General features: G+C 34.4%; 3 protein-coding genes and 1 long non-coding RNA gene across 4 annotated transcripts; 2 read left to right on the top strand and 2 right to left on the bottom strand.

Annotated features, from left to right (window-relative positions):
- Window positions 1–678: 678 nt before the first annotated feature.
- LOC103870320 (aluminum-activated malate transporter 8) lies at window positions 679–9,647 on the bottom strand. The gene is made up of 5 exons (XM_009148444.3): window positions 2,617–9,647; window positions 2,128–2,541; window positions 1,924–2,036; window positions 1,642–1,785; window positions 679–1,393 (listed from the first exon to the last, which is right to left on the bottom strand). The coding sequence occupies exons 1-5, from the start codon at window positions 2,891–2,893 to the stop codon at window positions 863–865; spliced, it is 1,479 nt and encodes a 492-aa protein (XP_009146692.1). The 5' UTR covers window positions 2,894–9,647; the 3' UTR covers window positions 679–862.
- Window positions 9,648–9,944: 297 nt separating this feature from the next.
- On the top strand, window positions 9,945–11,143 carry LOC103870319. Its single transcript, XM_009148443.3, has one exon. It carries the CDS (start codon window positions 10,326–10,328, stop codon window positions 10,947–10,949), a length of 624 nt encoding a protein of 207 aa, XP_009146691.1. The 5' UTR covers window positions 9,945–10,325; the 3' UTR covers window positions 10,950–11,143.
- Window positions 11,144–13,589: 2,446 nt separating this feature from the next.
- On the top strand, window positions 13,590–15,974 carry LOC103870318 (fasciclin-like arabinogalactan protein 18). Its single transcript, XM_009148442.3, has 2 exons — window positions 13,590–15,051; window positions 15,526–15,974. Exons 1-2 carry the CDS (start codon window positions 13,752–13,754, stop codon window positions 15,594–15,596), a joined length of 1,371 nt encoding a protein of 456 aa, XP_009146690.2. The 5' UTR covers window positions 13,590–13,751; the 3' UTR covers window positions 15,597–15,974.
- Window positions 15,975–16,529: 555 nt separating this feature from the next.
- On the bottom strand, window positions 16,530–19,408 carry LOC103870317. The gene is made up of 4 exons (XR_633393.3): window positions 17,401–19,408; window positions 16,973–17,307; window positions 16,838–16,892; window positions 16,530–16,768 (listed from the first exon to the last, which is right to left on the bottom strand). It is a non-coding gene; the product is annotated as an uncharacterized LOC103870317 (long non-coding RNA).
- Between the last annotated feature and the right edge of the window lie 415 nt (window positions 19,409–19,823).

The following is a 19,823-nucleotide window of genomic DNA, read 5'->3' as shown; positions in this document are numbered from 1 at the left end:
TAAAAAGGTTTAATATTACATTAAACTAATATATGACTGAAGATAATACAACTCTATATCATATTTCAATTCACTAAATAGTGCTTTTTGTCAACACAAAACTTGGAGCACCTCCAATGGTTAAAGTTTCTAAAATAAATTAAAATATTATTATTATTATTATTATTATTATTATTTATTTTTTTAAAAATCAGTTGATCATCTATTTGAATGACATCTGTTCTTTTAGTATCCTATAGTTTTTTAAAAATTCATAGTTCAAAAATTTTGCTATTTTTCTCTTCTAATTTTTTTTTCTGTTTTTTGAATGATAAGAACTCCTGCTAAAACTATCATTAGAGGTGCTCATTTTGTTACAAGTATGACAAGCAAGTTCTCATGCATACTCACTTTTTGTAACACCTTTACTTTCATTTCTAATAATATTTACATTATTCACAATAAAAACCCATGCATAATCCAATGGATAAATGAGCTACACATTCACGGTTTATAAAATCCACTCTCGTAATTATCATAAGACATCATATAACATTCATTATTTATATGATAAATTCTTCGTTTTCTTTTCAAAACACTAAAAGGTTAACAAGAATCTAAATTAAATGATGATGAAATTATGTTGAAACATATTATATCACCTCGCTTTAGAAATCTTTACTAAAATGTTTCGTGTAATTTGTGAATCAGTTGACTAATGTATTTAATCTTTTAATCATAAGGTTCTTGCAGATCACAGTTATTTCTAAATGAATTGATAATAAGTAGAATGAGTAATATCTTTTTATATACTACTCGATAATGTTAAAACAAGTTCCCGGCCGTCAAAGAGTTTTTGAATTATTGACGATGAAAAGCTTATTTACACGACAACAACTGTCGTCTTCTCTGCTCCCAAATTAACATTATTCTCGTTGACTGTTGGTGGCTGTTCATCATGGACTGCGATAACAACATGAGGAGAGTTATTGCATTCTTCCTCGTTGTCACCCTCTAGAACAGGCTTTACAGTTCCCTTGTGAAGTAGGTGATGTTGTCCTAACTCCGGCGATAATTTTGGATCCAGATTCTCTTTAAAGTGTGCCAGAACTGAAAATTCGTCCACAGACTCAGAGATCTTCTCGACATAACTCACGATGTCGATCAATGTTGACGCCATTGTGACTACTGGAATGATCTCCAGGAGATCTTTATCTGTCTCCGGGAAAGAAACTTTGAGTGCAAGCCTTAGGTTTTCTATGGCATTTTTGGAGTTTTTAATGTGTGTATTCACACAAACATGGTATCTGCTCATTGTTTTGATAGATTTGGCTATGGCTTTTAGGGCTTCGCCAGCTTCTCTGCTAATAATCGAGCATGGCTCTTGAATCTTGCTTATGAAGTCTTGCGGTGCCTGCTTGCGTCACACGTAAAAAAAAGCATGCAAATTATCAAAAAAAAAATTGTAACATAGCTTATAATTTATTTGTTTAAATATAAGATACTAAATTTATGTGATTTCGTCGTACTAATTTTTTTGGTAACATAACTTATGATTTATTTATTTAAATATAACATACCAAATTTAAATATAACAAACAAATTATCAATTTATTTGTTTAAATATAACATACTAATTTTATATGATTTCTGACGACGAACCTTAGCGTCAGAGAGAACACAGCCATTGAGAACTTCGAAATGAATGGCGCATTGGCGAACGAGTCCTGCGATCTTTAAGTACTTTGTCCATGGATGGCGTAACCTGAATCGGCCATGTCCTGGTTCCCATCTCGCAAGATTCGCCTGCAAAACAAAACAAAAAGTTTATATTATAACTTGATAATAGTAATAGTAGTTTACAAAAAAGATAATAGTAATAGTTAATGATGAACATGTACACGTTTGAACATTATTTATTGTATTGAGTTTTAAAAAATATACTAAAGTATCTTCAGTGCTTTTTGATGTTAGATTAATGCTTTTGTATTCTCGGACGCTCGAGTTTGTCCCCTTTGAAGTCTTCTCCGATGATGGAAAATATTCACCCTCGAAACCTTTTTTACAGATATCAAAACACGTGTGCATGCATAAGGTATAGATTTATATATTTCATTTTATACCGAGAATAAAGCAATTGTAAGTCACCTTCTAAGGAGTTAGCGAGTTTGATAATGTTGTTAGCAACCATCTTGTGAAGATCTTCGCCTGCCCATACCGGAAAAACGAAGATCGACACAAGAATGCATATTGTTCCACCAATGAGAATAGTCGATAGTCTTTGATATGCAATAACCAATATTTCATCTGTACGGTACCCCGAAACAGCAACCATGCTAAATGTAAGTATGAATATCAAGGCACCATAGTCATATCTCTGTTTAATCCTTGGAAAAAACCGCGAAAATGTCGCAGCTGCACCTAGTGAGAACACTAATATCCCAAGAACAATAGGCTCTCCTTTGTGTCCACACAATCGAGCAAGGTGTACTGCACCAACCCCTAAGGCACCGGCTATTAATGTTGCGAAAGCTCTGTTTAAACCTTTTGAAAGTGTCCCACCTATAAGAAGAAAAATGTTTTATGTAGCTTTGTTTTAAGCAAAAGTCGTGTGGTTTAATAGACTTAGTGACTTACCAACAGTGAACTCGGAGACCACGACTACGGTTAGTATTGCCCACATACCGGAAACCCCAAAGCTATTATAGAGTGGCCTTACATAGTACAACATTGAAACTAATGTGAGAGAAAGTCCCACTTTTATGGAATGGATGATCCTTCTTGGGTCATCTTTCCCAAACTTTTGCACATGCTTTATGCGCTTGGTGACACCGTCTTTGAGCTTGCTAGGGAAATCCTTAAGCCTTTGCAAGAAACATGCCTTCTTCACTTGAGCATTCAAATCCATTTCCATCAATGGAAGTGTTAAAGCTTGTGAAATTGGCTAATATTCGTATAACTTTTGGGGTGTGTGTGGTGCTTATATGTGGGATAGTTTTGGGCTATATTTATAGGTAGAAAAGGCATAATATGTGAAAGGACATATTTTCATTGCTGACTAAGCTTGCATCTAAACCAATATTTTATCTTAAAGTCTTGATTTCTAATGATATAAATACTAAAGATATAAAAAGTGATGGTCAGTACTTTCCTTATATCTAATTAATTGATGGATGGCTACTGATCTACTAGCTAGAATATAGATCGATGTACAAATTGATTTTACGTAGGTGTACAATATAAGACCAAATATTATTATAATTTTTTTTTACTTTTTATATACTTACGAGCTCCACTATTCAACACATAGTAAAAGTCAGAAAAGGAATATAAAATTATATAAAAAGGAAAAAAAAACAAGAAAAATAGGACCAAGTTGATCGAACCCACTAAAGGTAGACATAGCATAGAAGCTCTCAAACCAAAGGCTGAGAATGTTTGCTTCTAACTTTACAGCAGTTAATGTTTTAACTTGATATAAATAAAATATTCAGACAACTTTATGTAAGATAATAAATATTATTGTAAAAATTGTCCATTTTCAAGATGCTTTCATGTGAATTCTCTCAGTTTTGGTCAAACAAAGTGCTCTCAATGTTTATTATGAATGATTAGATAATGATAATTGATTAATTAAACATATAAGATAATGATTCAAATCAATGATACTGATCATCATATGGCTGATAAGTGATCAATGCTATAAGGAAGAACTTATAAGTAACAATAATATTTTCTTATTGAACAATTCCTACTAAATTTCCTGAGATCAGAAAGTATTCCAAAAATGTAATTTCTGAATTAATTTATTTTAATGAAAGTGATACACATTTAAGAAAAGTGATACATATTATTAAAAATATATATAGAGAAAACATGGTCATATCACCGGCATTATGAATAATGCATGATGCTAATTGCTATGATATGTGTATATTTGAGAATGGTTCGTAGGCATGAAGAAGAAGTGTAAGGAGATATTTATTAAATCGACGAGCCGATCTCTATAAAACATTGATTTTGTAAAATAAATAGGTGTTGGGTGAATTTACGTTCAAGATCTATTTTTAAACAATGGTTGTTTCGTCCATTCTTTTTAGTTCTAACTTTAGAAATTCGTAAAAACATCTTTTTCATGTTGCTGGTACTAAATCTAAGCATTATTCCAAGAATATTACATGAATGTATGATCGAGATTTCATTCTAAGCTCTGTTGCAGTCCGTACTTCATATAGCATATTCTTTTTTCCTTTTTTTGGCTAAACGTGACAATATAACTTATCACTATAACAGAATAATCTTGTGTCGCAATAGATCTAATAGTACACTTATTTTCAGTTTTAGATTTTTTTTTTTTTGCATGATATATATGGATTACTCTTGATAGTCCATAGCAAATAACTAATTAGAACATTTTGTCACAATATATGTTGTCGCAAAACTGCTTGTGATAGAATTTGATTTGTAAGATTTCGATATATATGTCGATGGAAAACCAGAACCTATTGAGTAATATTTTTGTAGCTGAACCGACAGTAAAACATAATTTGTGAAATTTCATATATTTCGAAAGAAAATATATGTTCGTGCCTAGCTAGTGATTTACAAAATATTCTCTTTGCATATGTTTGCATGCTTGAACATCTATTTGCTGAGACCTCTCGACCACCCGTTATCATGTCCGGTCATGTACCAACTCTGAAAACTTTGAATTTGAAATTTGAAAAGTTAAAACAAAACAATATATATATATATATATATAATTAGAATAATTAAGTTTGCTCTGAACATGAAACATAAATTAATTATTTGATTTTCTACGTTGTAACTATCATCATGCAAGTCACGGACTGAAAAACAAATCTCTTATAAAATAGCTGCTAAACATTAAAAAGATTAGTCTTAGGTTATCTATACTGGACATCTTAGTTTCTTGCAGGTTATCGACAAAATGGGTTTACATTTCATTGCAATTTAGTTTTCATGATACAAACCTTCAGACAACGTATTTACATTACCAAAAGCCTTTTCAAAATATTATGATCCTATATCAACAGTTTTAAAGATACAGACTGGTATATGAAAGATTTTTTTTTGTTAGTGGCACTTGAGAGATAACCCGGTAAGATTTACAAATGTTAGTATCGCTGGAACCCACAGATTATTCAGTTGACTTACGCCAGACGCAGTGATTAATTAAAAAAAATAAGTATATGAAAGATTTTGATGAAGCCGTTCAAGAAAAAAAAAATTTGATGTTTTTAAGTGAATACATATTACATTATGAGGGAAGTGTCACATGTAAAAACAGTGGTGAAATGACTGAGAAGGAGCACTTGATTTAATTTCATCTTAGAGGCTGGAAATTTCTTGTTGAAGTTGTATCTCGATTGATCATTTCAAATTTTCCATTTATAGAATTTACAAGGTTTAAGACATATACATGACGAATGACGAATTATAAACAATGCTTTGGTGATAAGTTCCAACAAAACGTAGTGCATGACAAATTCCAAAACGAAGAAGATCAATGTGACTGGAACGTGGGTCTTCTCATGAAACGTAAGGTTGCTCAGAAAAAGAACATTCAAATTCACGTCGGATTGGTCGGAAGAGACCGGCCAAAAAGGAACCGTTCCTCGCTATATGACAAATTAGCTTAACTTCTATACTTTTTTCTGGTTGTTGCTTTCCCCCCCCCCTTAAATTTCATCTTTTATAATATTGTTCTTCGAGTGTTTCAAAAAAAAAAAATGTGTTCTTCGTATATATGCTTTTGCAACATGTGTAGTTGGCGAATATATATATACATATATATACATACTTTTTTTTTTTTTATCAATGGCGTTTTTATATATATGACTATTTTATGTTGATAACCTCACATCAAGATCATTTAAATCCTCTAAGAACCGACCCATTTTGTACCCATAAACTTGAAAACACACACTCAAATTTCAGTTAAATATAAGCTCAAGCGCACACAGTCGCACACTCATTTGATACTCTATGTAGCCATATAGGTGCGGATACAGATGCAAATACAAACAAATAAATAAATTGAAACGGGCCATTTGAGAAATAGTTGACCAGCTTAATTGGGTCGACCTTCGGTTCAGGTCTCTTTGAGGCCCATAAAACGTGATTCTGATTCTGGCTCGGCCGCTTAATATTCAACCCAGTTAACCGGTATCTAAACTATACTAGACCATTGACGCAGATCCTTAGGACATCTCCAACCTCCCTTCTCTAAAATAAAGTCTAAAGAAAAAATGTTCAAATGGTAATGTAAACCTATTTTTTATTCTATATATAGAGTAATTTTAAAATTTTTTTGTTCAATACTCTATTTTTCACTATAAAATAGAGTATTATTGGAGCAACATCCAACTCTATTATAGAATTATAGAGGAAAAAATAGAGTAAACCATTGGAGATCATTTTAAATAGTTTGAATTAGTTTAACCGAACCGACTTCATTATAAAAGCTTCAATGATTAATGAAACTTTTATTTTAAAATAATTATCTATTTTTAGCAATACACATAGCAAACTAAACAAATATAAGTATCAGCTATATATTTTCATATTAATATCTAAAGTATGGAACCAAACGACTAATCATTGATGTCCATATAGACTTGGTTAACATGATTTTTGGTCATTATTTGGAAAATGTACACGTGTGTGATTGTCATAGTTTGTGTGTTTTATCTATACCAATGATGATTTTGTATGTTTATCCTAGATGTTAGTGCTATGTTTTTTAGTATTTCGTAAATACTTTAGTGACATTTTTAGAGCATCAGCATTACATTAGTGAACCCCTTGGAAGGGGTTCACAAAGCATTTTTTTTATTATTATTTTTTTTCTGTTTGATTTTTGTTTTTAAAAAAAAAAAAAAAAAAAAATTTATAACCGGACCAACCGCGGGCCGCCACGTGTCGTGGGGCCCGCGCTACAGTGATGATCCGGGTTCAGTGCAGTGAACTTCTAAGAGGGAGGTTCATTGCTTTTGTTTATTTTAATATTTTTTTTTTTCGAAAACTGTGTGAACTCCCCATGGAGTTCACTAATGCAGATGCTCTTAGTCCGAGACTTCGAGAGGCGTGAGATATTTGCATTTATGACGTTTTCATGACTGGCTTACACGTGTCATGGGATTCATTTTCTATCACGAAAATGGCCATCAATCAAGCAGAAAATACCCTCTTACGTCCAAATCTTCAGTGTCATCTTCTCAGTTATTGCACTATCAAATGAAAATTACCTTCTAGTTACATATAAAATCTTTAGTCAATTCATAAATGCAAGTACAAAACAAGCTTCAGATGTGAGAGTTCGTAGTCTTCTGGAACTTTCACAAATATGATGAATGTGAGAATGCTTCACGGTGTGTCCTTTTCGCGTCTTTCTTCTAGCGCTCTTGCTTGTCCTCCTCCACTCCATCCTCTTAGCCCCTTTCTTTTCAGAATTATTATCTACTTGATGACTAGAGGTTGTGTAGATATCGTTGAAATCAAGCTGACTCATATCTACAGGAATACAGATATGTTATTGAGATTGCGTAGGTGAAGTAGAAAACGACTTTGATTGAGTCTTTCTCTGTCCACATTATGATTTATGGATGCATAGCGAGGGTCCACATACTAGTGTGTATTGGAGCAAGAAGACCTAATTTGAAACACGGTTTATATTATTTAATTCGTATCGATTTTGGTCGCTTGATCCTACTCTCGACAACCAACCGGACCCATGCAAGTTGTTAATAGGTACCTCGAAATAGAAGAATATAGTTTGACGTGAGATGCTATCTTTCACATTAAAAGTAATCAGCGTTAGGTGCTAACTATAGTTTGGAGGCAGCTTTTAAAATCTAGTCCTGATTGAATCCACGTGTACGCTCTTTATTTTTTTGACCATCTTTTGTCTTTGTGTTTTACAAAATATTAAATATATATTGTCTAGCTAATCAAACGTATGTCTAGCTAATCAAACGTATGTCTTGCATATTGATCAACTAGTTTCATTACGGGTTTATTTTTGTTTTTTAAAATAAAGTAATTTTATAATAAAATTTGATATTATTTCAATGATATTTTATTTTCGAATAAAAAATAAAATGATGAACAAAGAAAAAAATAAGTTATTTTATATATAAAGTAAATTTATTTTTTATTTAATTATAAAGTGGAAAATATAATATTATTAAAATATTTTTACGCTAAACTCTATTGCGGAAAATAGAGCGAAGTCAAGGTGGCTTACATCATTTTCAAGCTTCAAAACGAGCACGGTTTAATTGTTTCAGCTTGTGTATTGGATGTCACTGTTTTATTTTTAAAAATTGGAGCTTAAAGGTCTGAAAAGATGCAATGTTTTGTTTCAATATTCCAATGTTCATGTCCAAACTATTCAGCCCAGATGTTTTTAAATGCCCCGCATGAAATATCTAGTGATGTTTGGCTTTGCTTTGAATACTTTTACTCTTGACACTACCCAAAATACTCAAATATTTGATTCAATATACTCAAAGAACATGTACGTACTACATATAGGATCGTTCAAGTCCCTCTAATTAAGACATGTGAGAATTGTCTTTAATTTGTTCTATACATTGTAGCTGGGTCGTGAGGAATCTTCTGATCCAATCCCGGTCCATTGCTAGTGATGAGTGTCCTCTTCAAATTTAAAGCAAGAAATTTAAACTGTTCATTCTTTCTTCATTTATAGTCTGCTTTAATGTATTTACCTTTGCCCACTTATGGATTGATTCTTCTCGTCTCTAGTGTGTTGGAGTTATTACATTACGATTATATACTTTTTACATATTTTGGGAGGTAATATAAAAGTTCAAAGGAATCTTTCTAACGATAATTGATGTTTCTATTTTTAAAAGGTTATACGTAAATAGATCGTGGCAGTGTGTAGCTGTAATTGTTATTTGTTGAACTTGAAAAAAGCAATGTTAAGTGGTATATTGATTATCTCCCGCCAAAGATATGTCTTTTTCCATGTTGTTTTCTTTTATGCTATCTACATAGATGCATGATGCAACTTGTATTCATCAAAATACAGAATGAAAAGAACTCGTATCTTGGTTGTCCAGTGAAAGTAATTAAGAGGTAAAGAAGGAAAATGGATTTATTCTCAAAACAATCCATCATTTAGTATTTTTCTCGCTCGGATGCGAATATTTTCAAGATGGTACGTACTTGCATTGACCTTTTGAAACTTTGTGTCTTAATGGCATGAACCAGTCCCCAAAGAATAAGAAAATAGCTTTTTAAGATAACATATATAACTATTGGTATATACTTACAATTCATAGTGGTACGCCACACTTGATTTTTGTTTGTTTTTGATTAATATATATTCTTACAACGCATCAGTTCGTTGACGAAGATAAGAATATACAAAAAGAAACAAACCAATCAACATCTAACAACCACGGGAAGACTACGTCTAAATAGATTAATCCAGATACTGTCCGATTCTAATACACATACGCGTATATTAATGAGTAATATTAGGATAAGAGGTAATCATTATTATCACTAATTCTTCAACAACAAATGTCATCATTTTGTTTTGATTTTAATAGAGCAAAGATATGCTTCTTCTTTTTTTTTTCTGATAAAGATTTTGTATATAGATATGAATAACAACTGTTTGGATTCTTTAAAGAAAAGATTTACGTTTCCAGTTGCAGATATTTTTTTGGTCAAAAGTTTATTTTACAGCTACTTACTTTTTTGACAACTAATAATAAGTAAACGTGATGACAAAGATGATAAGTATAAATCCAGTAGGGGAAAAAAAACAACCGTATAACTATTGTGATCAGAGAAAGTACCAACCTGAAGAAGATAACAAATATTAGTAAATAAATCTGGTGAAACTTTCTTTCTTCTCTATATAAATATAGACCAAACCATTCATTCACCTTCCTCTCCTTCTTCAATCAAAACCAGACCAATCCTATCTCTCCCTCCATTTCGGTCGACCTCTCAGACAAAATTAAACCTCTGAGTTTTCCCGACAAAGCTTTTCTAATTTTCTCCTTCAGAACTCTCAAAAAAACGATTGGAACCAAAAGTCATCGTGTCTAATTTTATCAGTTTGGTGTTCTGTAATAATAATTTTTTTCTTCTACAAAGTCACTCGACATTCTCCATTATTTTCTTTGGGCCCTTTCTTCTCGTATCAGCCCCGCGACTGTTTTAATCCGCCCATCACCGGGAGAGATTCCGTTGGTGCTGCGCTTTAAACCGGTCTTAACCATTTGATCTTGAGGAAACTTTGAGTTTTGTAAAATCTCTTTTTCTCCCGACCAAACTGAACAATGAATACAAGGTTACGTTACGATCCGAGCCACATCTCGAGGCAGACGAAACCGTCTGACACTCCATCGTCTTCTCCGTCACGTAGCCACCGGAGACACCCTCTCCTCCAGAGAAGCCTCTCCTCTCCTTCTCCGACAGCCACTTGCGGCGGATCCACTCCCGCCGAGTTCTGCGGCGGCACGACGGCGAGTTGCGCCGCCGTGTGCTGCTGCTGTCCTTGCGGGCTCGTCAACCTCCTCGTCCTCGCGGTTTACAAAGTTCCTCGAGGTATCTGCCGTCGCGCGTTACGTATTCGCCGCCGTAAACACCTCGTCAAAAACAGGATCCTTCCGCCGCTTCCGGCCAACGGGAGAGTGTTCCAGAACTCGGAGTTCGCGATCCATCCGGTGGATAGCAACGACGTCTCCGACGAGGACGATGATGACTTCTTGGATCTTAAATACTTCGGAAAATCAGCGGCGGCGGGGCTCACGACGGACTATGAGACCGATGAGGACGATGAGGCAGTGTTGGCGTTGGAGAAAGAGATGTGGAACAGGTTTTACGGTGCAGGGTTCTGGAGAAGTCCGTCGCAGAGAGAATCTGTGTCTTCTCCGAGAGGTTCAAAGTCTTTTTCGTTATAGCCGAGGCCTGGAGGAGGAGGAGGAGGTTGTAAAAGCTTTGTTAATAGTTCTTTGTTTCTTGATTGTGTGTGCAAAGCAATGTGCAAGTCTTTCTTTAAATTGTTCGATCGATCTTTGGTGTGAGATTTTATTTTCAAATGTTTAATGGGATATTGTGATCATCAAAGATGAAATTTCAAATTTGATTCATGCGATTTTGTTGATTAAAATTTGAATCATGCGATTTAAGTGACATGACATGAAATGTATACAAGAAAATTACGCCACTCCCTATAATAATTTGGCAGATGAATATGATGCAAGCTGATTACAGTTAGCAGTTGCGGACGATTGCGTTACAAAATGGTAAAATAATTTACTTTAAATTATATAAATGTATAAATAAAATATTTAGTTAAAATTTCAAACTGAAGTAATAGAAATACAATAATATATATGTATTATATTTTATTTTATATTAAAAAAATAAACAAAATATTTTTCTATAATTTAAAAAAAAAATTAAAAGTACAATTTTATACACACTTGAGTAAACAAGAGTGAAAGGGTAAAACATAGATTAGGGCTAAACAGAACGGAAGTCTCTTCTCGTGGAAACTGTCCTTTTCCTAAAGTGTTTTTAATGAATTTGTAGGTGTTCTGGTGACTGGTGAGGCAGTGAAGCTAATGTGGGGGACGACAGAACTCACTTGGCATTAGCATTAATTCAGGTGTTGCTACCACGACGACTCTCTTCTTCTGCATCTCTAATTACTCTTCTTTCCCTTTCCTTGTCTCGTTTTTTTCCTGCTTTGTTTGTTTTCAGGTGTCTTTTATTATAAATCTTCACTAATTCAGCTTTGATGCGACCCTTCTTTATTCCTCCCCATTATCTGGTAAACATCAAATACATCATGCAACTGTTTATACTTCATTTGGTAAACTGAACACCCAAAGGTCCCAATCCCAAACCGTCTTCAACCATTAATTTTTGACATGAAACTTTTGTTTGGATCAAACATGTCTGAGATTTGTTTTATGGATTAATGGATGTGAAACAAAATTAGAGGATATTGTTATTAACATGGATGGAGGTCATCTAACAAAATAATAATAGAAATTACATAAGATAAAATCTAGCTAGCCTTCTACATGAAATCATGCTTCTATGATTTTTAATTATTAAAATGTTTGGGTTGTTTATTCTTAATATAAAATTTGTCAGGCTATTAAGACCGAAAAATAAAATCCATAGGCCATTCTGTTATCAACTTTTTTTATGTTTAGTTACCTTTCGGCTCTTTCGGCAACTTTAACCAATTTGGACCTTACAGTTTCTTTATTATTCAAAGATTCGAATACTTAATTCTTAATATAACAATTGAAAAGCAAAAGGTCGTCAGCAAAATGGATTCACATAGGTTTACAATAGAAAATATAAAGTAATGAGCTAAGGCCCATTGATATGACTGAACTCCCATTGATATGACTGAACTCCAATGCAATAAGACAACTCGGGCCTAGTATAAGCAAAACTTTAGTAAGTTGTGTGTGTTAACAAAATTGGGCCTTAATAGGTTATTCTTTTCATTAGGTAATGAGTATAGTTTAGAGCCTTAAAACCCATTAGTTGAAACGCGTGAGTGCACCTTCGAAGCTGAAGTACGTGGTAGAAACAGGTAAGTAGAATTGAGGTGGGACATTACACGATTCACGAACTTAACGTAGCTACCAAAAAGGTGTAATAAGTATAAGAAAATGATGGTTGTATTAGGTCATACACCGACAGCTTCAATTTAAGCCACGTGGTCTTCCCTACTTCTTCGGCTCAGCTTCACACGTCTTTTCTGTTTGGTTGAATTTCTTAATCTCACTATCTATTTAAGTAATCAGTACATCATTAGCTAATAACTATAGAAGATGACTAATTAACTATCCTTTTATTATCATCTTGAAGAGTTCACGGATTGTCTTAGTCTTTATTATAGTAAACTTGAAGGAAAAGTTCAATACCATCACTTTCTCTCTCTACCGTATTTGACGGGTGGATGTTGAACAAAAATTTATTGGAGGCAAATTATATGTAAATATACACATAAAGCTAAAACATGATTTTTTAATAGAGAGACAAATAACTAAATTTTGGGTAAGTTACAAGAATTTGATAATTTTAAGTTACAAGTGACATCTCCGTCAGTCAAAACTCAAATAGATCCGCCAGTAGTTACACATTGCTATTTTATACAGTTGCAACTATATATAAATGAATATCGAATTCTTTAATGTTTTGGTACAATCACCATTCCTTTGTTGCACATGGTCAGTTGATACGTAGATTACTGACCAAAATAAATAGTTACTCAATTGGTAAAGTAGAATTTATCGGAAATGTTCTAATATAAAACTTGTTTGGTCTGAAATAGTAGTACTATTTTTGTTTATTACAAAATAGGTTAATAAAGACAAAAGAAAGTGGTGTTTATTTGGTGATTATACAAAAGATTTAGCCAGAAAATAATTGAAACGTAATGGAAGTCGAGCCGAGTCGAGCCGAAGGCATAAAAAGCCAAAGTCAGCTAAAATAATTAAAATTTTCAGACACCGTGTGGTCCCCACCACCAGCCTGTCCGAAAACCCAAACTTGTTTTGATACACAACATAGACAAGAAGAGACCAGCCAAACTCACACATCTCTCTCACATCTTTCTTTCTTCTTCTTGCCTGTCCCTCACTCCCACTTTCCGATCACCGACGCTTCAATTAATCACTGAACACGAAGTATATTCTCCACCGAAGAGCATTTTCACAATCTTCCAGAGCACCATGGGTCGCTGCATCTATGGTTGCTCCGCTGTTACTTTCTTCTTCCTCCTCGTCACTGCATCGTCTCTCGAACCGGGCCACCACAACAAAACCGGGTCTGGTCAGATAAACTCAAACTCAGTCCTCGTCGCTCTCCTCGACTCTCATTACACCGAGCTCGCGGAGCTCGTCGAGAAAGCTCTCCTCCTCCAGAAACTCGAAGACGCCGTGGGCCGTCACAATATTACCATTTTCGCCCCTCGCAACGAAGCTCTGGAGCGCGACCTCGACCCGGATTTCAAACGGTTCTTGCTCCAACCAGGTAACCTCAAATCCCTCCAGACGCTGCTCTTGTCACACATTGTCCCCACCCGAGTCGGATCCAACCAATGGCCCGAGGAGAACTCGGGTCGGGTCAAGCACCTCACGCTAGGGAGCGACCAAGTGCTGCATTTGAGCAAAACCAAAGGAAACGGGAAGAGGCTAGTGAACTCCGCCGTGATCACCCGACCCGATGATTTGACCCGACCCGACGGGTTGATCCACGGGATCGAACGGCTTTTAATCCCCCGCTCCGTCCAAGAAGATTTCAACCGGCGGCGAAACCTCCGATCGATCTCCGCCGTGTTACCCGAAGGAGCTCCGGAGGTCGACCCGAGAACTAACCGTCTCAAGAAATCCGCCGCCGCCGCCGCGGTTCCCGCCGGATCCCCGCCGGTGCTCCCGATCCAATCCGCCATAGCTCCAGGTCCGTCGCTAGCTCCGGCACCGGCTCCGGGACCCGGAGGTCCACGTCACCACTTCAACGGCGAGGCTCAGGTCAAAGATTTCATCCACACGCTGTTGCATTACGGCGGATACAACGAGATGGCGGATATTCTCGTGAATCTGACGTCGCTCGCGACGGAGATGGGACGATTGGTATCGGAAGGTTACGTTCTCACGGTGTTGGCTCCGAACGACGAAGCAATGGCGAAGCTGACGACGGATCAGCTGAGCGAGCCCGGAGCTCCGGAGCAGATCGTGTACTACCACATTATACCGGAGTATCAGACGGAGGAGAGTATGTATAATTCGGTTAGGAGGTTTGGGAAGGTGAACTATGAAACGCTGCGTTTTCCTCATAAGGTTGCGGCGAAGGAAGCTGATGGTTCGGTTAAGTTCGGTTCTGGTGACCGGTCTGCGTACCTGTTTGATCCGGATATTTACACGGACGGTCGGATTTCGGTTCAAGGGATTGATGGTGTTTTGTTCCCTGAGGAGGAAGGGACGGTTAAGAAACAGACTAGTCCGGTTAAGAAAGTTGTTCAACCAAGAAGAGGTACGTTTGATTGATCTTTTATTTGATTGATTATCTGTTGTGTGTCTATGGTTTATAGATTATGGTTTCTATTAATTTTATTTACATAGTCATAAATCATAATGATGAAATCATTAGGTATTTGATGAATTGATCTAGTTTCTTGAAACATTAGCATGGTGACTATAATTGGCTTGAAATGGTAGGGAACATGATTAGGATCGGTTTGAGGATACAAATTATATTTCTTGTGATCAACGTAATCTGTGAACTTCGAATTTTGTATTAATCATGTGCTAATAGTAGAGAGTGATGAGGATAGTATTGTAAGATATCAAACAGAAGTAATAATCATTAGAAGCTTCATCAACATTACCTAGAGCATCTTTTCACGTTTCCAAATATTTTAATTTGGTAACAGGAGATTGTGATTGGAATTAATTAATTGTGATCATGAACTAATAATTAAAAGTTGTTTTGTTAATTAATCAACAGGGAAGTTGCTGGAAGTAGCATGTCGAATGCTTGGAGCTATTGGCAAAGACTCGTATTTAAGCACATGCTGATGAATTCACAAACAAGAAGAGATTATTAAAAGACAAATCTCTGAAGAATATCTGTAAACACGCACAAAAGGTTATGATTCGCATGTTCTTAGAGAAGAATGAAGGCTTGGAAGAGAAGGAAAGAAAACGAGGAACATCATCATCAGCAATGTTCAAATCATTCTTCAAAGGAATATGAAAAGAGGGTTTGTTGGGTTTTTCTATAAATATATTAAAAAAATATTTTTGGGCAGGTTGGTTTTTGGGTTATAAAAATTGTAATTAGATTATATGAACTCTCAATTTTTTAATTGATTTGTGGTGTATGGAAAAAATAAATCATAAAGTGGGAAACAAAAGAAAAAGACTTGAGAACCCACTACCATCTTTTCTTCAGTAGTAAGGATCTCTCTTACTTTCTTTTACTTGGTGTTGTTTTGTGTGTGGGTTGTTTGGTAGGTACTCCACTTGAATGGTATCATTATCATCACCACTTAACCATTTGAGATAGGAACTAAATATGTAGTACTCGGTAGGCATAAAATTTGCTTGGCTTTTTTGGTTTTATTGTTTTAGCATAAAAAAATGAATATGAAAGGTATTAGGTAGGAGCCACAATGAAACATGTGTTGGAGAGAGCCAGAGAGGAGATGAGTTGGCTTATGGCTGTCATGTTAGATATTATTTGATTCGAGACCCAATTACAACCCACAGCTTAAAGCTGTCTGACTTTTTTTATGTGATCATCATTCATGAAGATACCTATTTTGTTTACTTTCAATCGACGACTTTTTGTTTCCCTTTCAATCCTAGTAAAATAGGCTAAATAGCTGTAAGTCTAAACTAGTTTATCAACAGCATGCCATTTCAACCACTTTGACAATAACACATTATAAAATCATAGGTTTAACTTTAAAAATTATGGAGCAAGTAATACTTTTATATGATCATTGGTTGATAGAAACAAAATCTTGCGCTATTTTAATATGAGAACGAATTTACAATTAGAAAACAACAAACGAGATCCAAAAAAGCCTTGAAAGGTTTTTGATAATGACAAGTTGACTGTAAAAATATGGGTTGTTCGTACATCGAAATTAAATTTGCACAATAGCAATTGGACTACCAAACTTTAGAGGCATAAGAGATGAAAATTGTGCTCTACTCTCCTTTGTTATCTGCTTGCAAAGAACCTGTAACATAATAAATGTGTGAGAAAGTTACCACGGATTGTTATTACCCCATTATCAATTAGATTATACCTTTAACGGTTGCTGGATCGTCTTGTGGTCTCATTGCCGGGAAGAGAATAACCTCCTGCATCATTTTTTTTTTCAGTTCATGAGTTGTCCCCAAAACAATTACTCAATAACAAGAGATTGAGATAATATACTGACCTTGATGTTCTGCGAGTCTGTCAAGAGCATGGCAAGCCTGTCTATACCCAATCCCCAGCCACCTGTAGGAGCCAGTCCATATTCTAATGCATTGCAGAAAGTCTCATCTTCACCATCATCACATCCTTCTTCCTCAATCTCAGTAACATCTCTTTGCAATGTGAAGATTCCAACTTTGATTCAATCTCTTCACAACCTCTTCCTTCTTGGCTACGGAACTCATTTGCTTGGCAGGTTTCATCAGTAGAATAAAGAGCTTGACGTATCATCATAGTATACAATGGATCAGCTAAAACTCTGCTGTAGTCATCAGACTTAGCCACCGAACCAATAGTCTGTTTACACGTTCAAAGTGAAACACCACAACATCACACAAACTGTAAATATGTATCAACATGATCCCCATCGTTCTAACTACTAAACGTTACCTTTTACACGGAGCTTTAGGTGCTCCATCACTAGCACCAGTATCAATAGAATCCATGGATACTTTCGAAATCGCTTGCGTGTTTGATCAGCCGAAGAAGAGACAAAGAGAAATTATGTATATCGTCAACGGCGTAGAAGATGAGGAACGTAACTGGAGACGAGTCTTCTTCTTTTGGGGTTTACTAGATCTGGACCCGCCCGACCGGGCAGGTGTATTTTTCTGTTTACGTAATGCAATTAAAAATTTTCACACCTTATATAATGTATCAAATTTTTATACAAATGATGGCAAAAATACATCACATAATACAAATATTGCTGTAACATAATTTGATCACACCGTGGCATTTCTAATGTTTTACCTGTTATTTATCTTAGATCATCACTTAATCATCCTGATCTACTTTACTAAAATTCAAAAAAAATACAAAGAGTAGAACTAACTGTTTGATCAGCTAAAACCATTTCTAATGTTTCATCAGCGTAAGGTGGGTTTTGTATCCATGAGTGAATCAGTTTTACTTGAACATGCCACACTTCCTTAAAGGGTTTAAGATCGCTGATCAAATGAAATCTTTTGTTAGCAGACATGATTTTTTTGTGAGGTAAGTCGTAAAAGAATGTGTAGAATGAGTTTGTACTCGGATAGAATATATAGTAGAGAGACAATACCCTAGTTGAGAATAAATATCTTTGCTTATTTTGCAAGGCATATTAGGTGAAATAAATGAAAATAATATTTTGTTGATTATGTTTCTTGTTTTTGAAATTATGGTAAAATCTTAATGGTTATGATTTGAAATAGGAAATGATAAGATTTTATGCTTGTTCCGCAAGTGTGTGGGTCAATTTTTTTGAAGGCAATACAAAACGCTAAAGTTGAGAAAATATCTTAACCACCCTCGTAAGGCATCTCTTGTTTGGATTAGTATGCAGAATATGTTGTTGAAATTCGAATATTATGTTTATTGTTTAGTAGTTATGGATCAAATTATATATATATATATTCCTTGTTCCGAAATTGAAGGGGAAATCTTATTTAGAAACAAATTAGTAAATTCTGCAAATATTTCTATTTTTTTTTTCCGAAGATTGTTAGGGAAAAAGATTTTCAATTCAAAAATATTAGATTTTAATAAGATAGATAATGATTATTAATTATTTGGACATATGGAAGTCAGTGGAATATTTCAATATAATAAAGTGGTTACAAATATGCTACAGACACCACCGTGAAATTAAGTGAACTGAAATTGTTCAACTCGTGTGAGAATCATTGTTAATTTTTCATAGTTTAATTACTTATATAATTTGATGTTCGTGCAGGTTACGTAAGCTAAGGATGAGATTTATATAATAAGCAATGTTAGGGTGTCGATATTGCAGGGGAATTATTTATGTTTGTTCATTTATTTAAAAATATGTAGTTTGTTTGAGTTTATTAATAATATGTTTCCTTTTTTTGTGGTTAGTTTGAGTTATTTTAGGAAAACAATGAATAAGTGGAAAAGACAATCATTTTTAATGTAAAACTAATTTAATTCTCAATGGCATTTGACTGTAAATATTAAGTAACTTTTAGGGTTATTCTATAAGTGTACTTCTGTTTTAATAAAGTAGATTACTCTCTTTTCACGCGGGCGGGTACGGCCATTTCATTGTTCGTCGAGAAATCGTCAAGAATTTTTTTAATCATCTTTTATTTTGTTAAATTTATTATTTTTATCTCCACTATTTATTAGCAAAAATTAATTAAATTTTGAAATAGAAAATAATAATTTAAATTCGTAAAACTAATATTAAATTACCTAAAAGGTTTCATAATTTTTTGAAATTAATTAAATAAAAATAAAAAAGATCGACAAGCAAAAGTAATTATATTGTTTATTCTAGAATGAAAAGTAATTAAATTTGTTAAACAAAACAAAAGACAGACATATATAAAGTCAGTCATATATAAGCAAAGAACAATTATGTTCCTATATCTTATTCATTAGTATATACTCTGATATATGATCTTAGCCGTTGCACGGAAGTTTAGTAAAACAAGTGCAACCATAGCCATCTTGACGTGAAATTTGAATGTTTTGACAGTCACAACGGGCAAACGTTTGGCTGGTTCGTGGTGACTTCATTTCATTTTCACACTTCTTGCTTCCATCAGGACCACATCTTCCAGTTTTTCCCTTAAAATATCTGCACGGAGGTATATATTGTGCATCCACTTCTACTGTTTCAAAATAACAACAGGAAAAAATAATTTCATTAATGTACATCAACGTTTTAGCTGAACAATGATATTATAGGTTTTGTAAAAAAATATTTTTCTTGCTTTTTCAAACAATCTTTTTAATAAGATCAATTGTTGTTCTTATTAAAAAAATAGATTACCTTTAACATGGTTCAGAACGAGGAACATGAA

This window comes from Brassica rapa, chromosome A05 (genome assembly GCF_000309985.2).
Source record: "Brassica rapa cultivar Chiifu-401-42 chromosome A05, CAAS_Brap_v3.01, whole genome shotgun sequence".
NCBI classification, from domain to species: domain Eukaryota; kingdom Viridiplantae; phylum Streptophyta; class Magnoliopsida; order Brassicales; family Brassicaceae; genus Brassica; species Brassica rapa.
The sequence above is the reverse complement of the archived record's forward strand: the minus strand, read 5'-3'. Positions and strand labels throughout refer to the sequence as shown.

What these genes read in the sequence shown, in the direction of transcription:
- LOC103870320 (XM_009148444.3), bottom strand. Translation starts at nt 2,893, where the DNA reads ATGGAAATGGATTTGAATGCTCAAGTGAAGAAGGCATGTTTCTTGCAA. An exon ending in ACTCGCTAACTCCTTAGAAG is followed by an intron (nt 2,037 to 2,127) that starts GTGACTTACAAT and finishes TCTGTAAAAAAG; the next exon opens with GTTTCGAGGGTGAATATTTT. An exon ending in GTGTTCTCTCTGACGCTAAG is followed by an intron (nt 1,394 to 1,641) that starts GTTCGTCGTCAG and finishes TGACGCAAGCAG; the next exon opens with GCACCGCAAGACTTCATAAG.
- LOC103870319 (XM_009148443.3), top strand. Translation starts at nt 10,326, where the DNA reads ATGAATACAAGGTTACGTTACGATCCGAGCCACATCTCGAGGCAGACG.
- LOC103870318 (XM_009148442.3), top strand. Translation starts at nt 13,752, where the DNA reads ATGGGTCGCTGCATCTATGGTTGCTCCGCTGTTACTTTCTTCTTCCTC. An exon ending in AGTTGTTCAACCAAGAAGAG is followed by an intron (nt 15,052 to 15,525) that starts GTACGTTTGATT and finishes ATTAATCAACAG; the next exon opens with GGAAGTTGCTGGAAGTAGCA.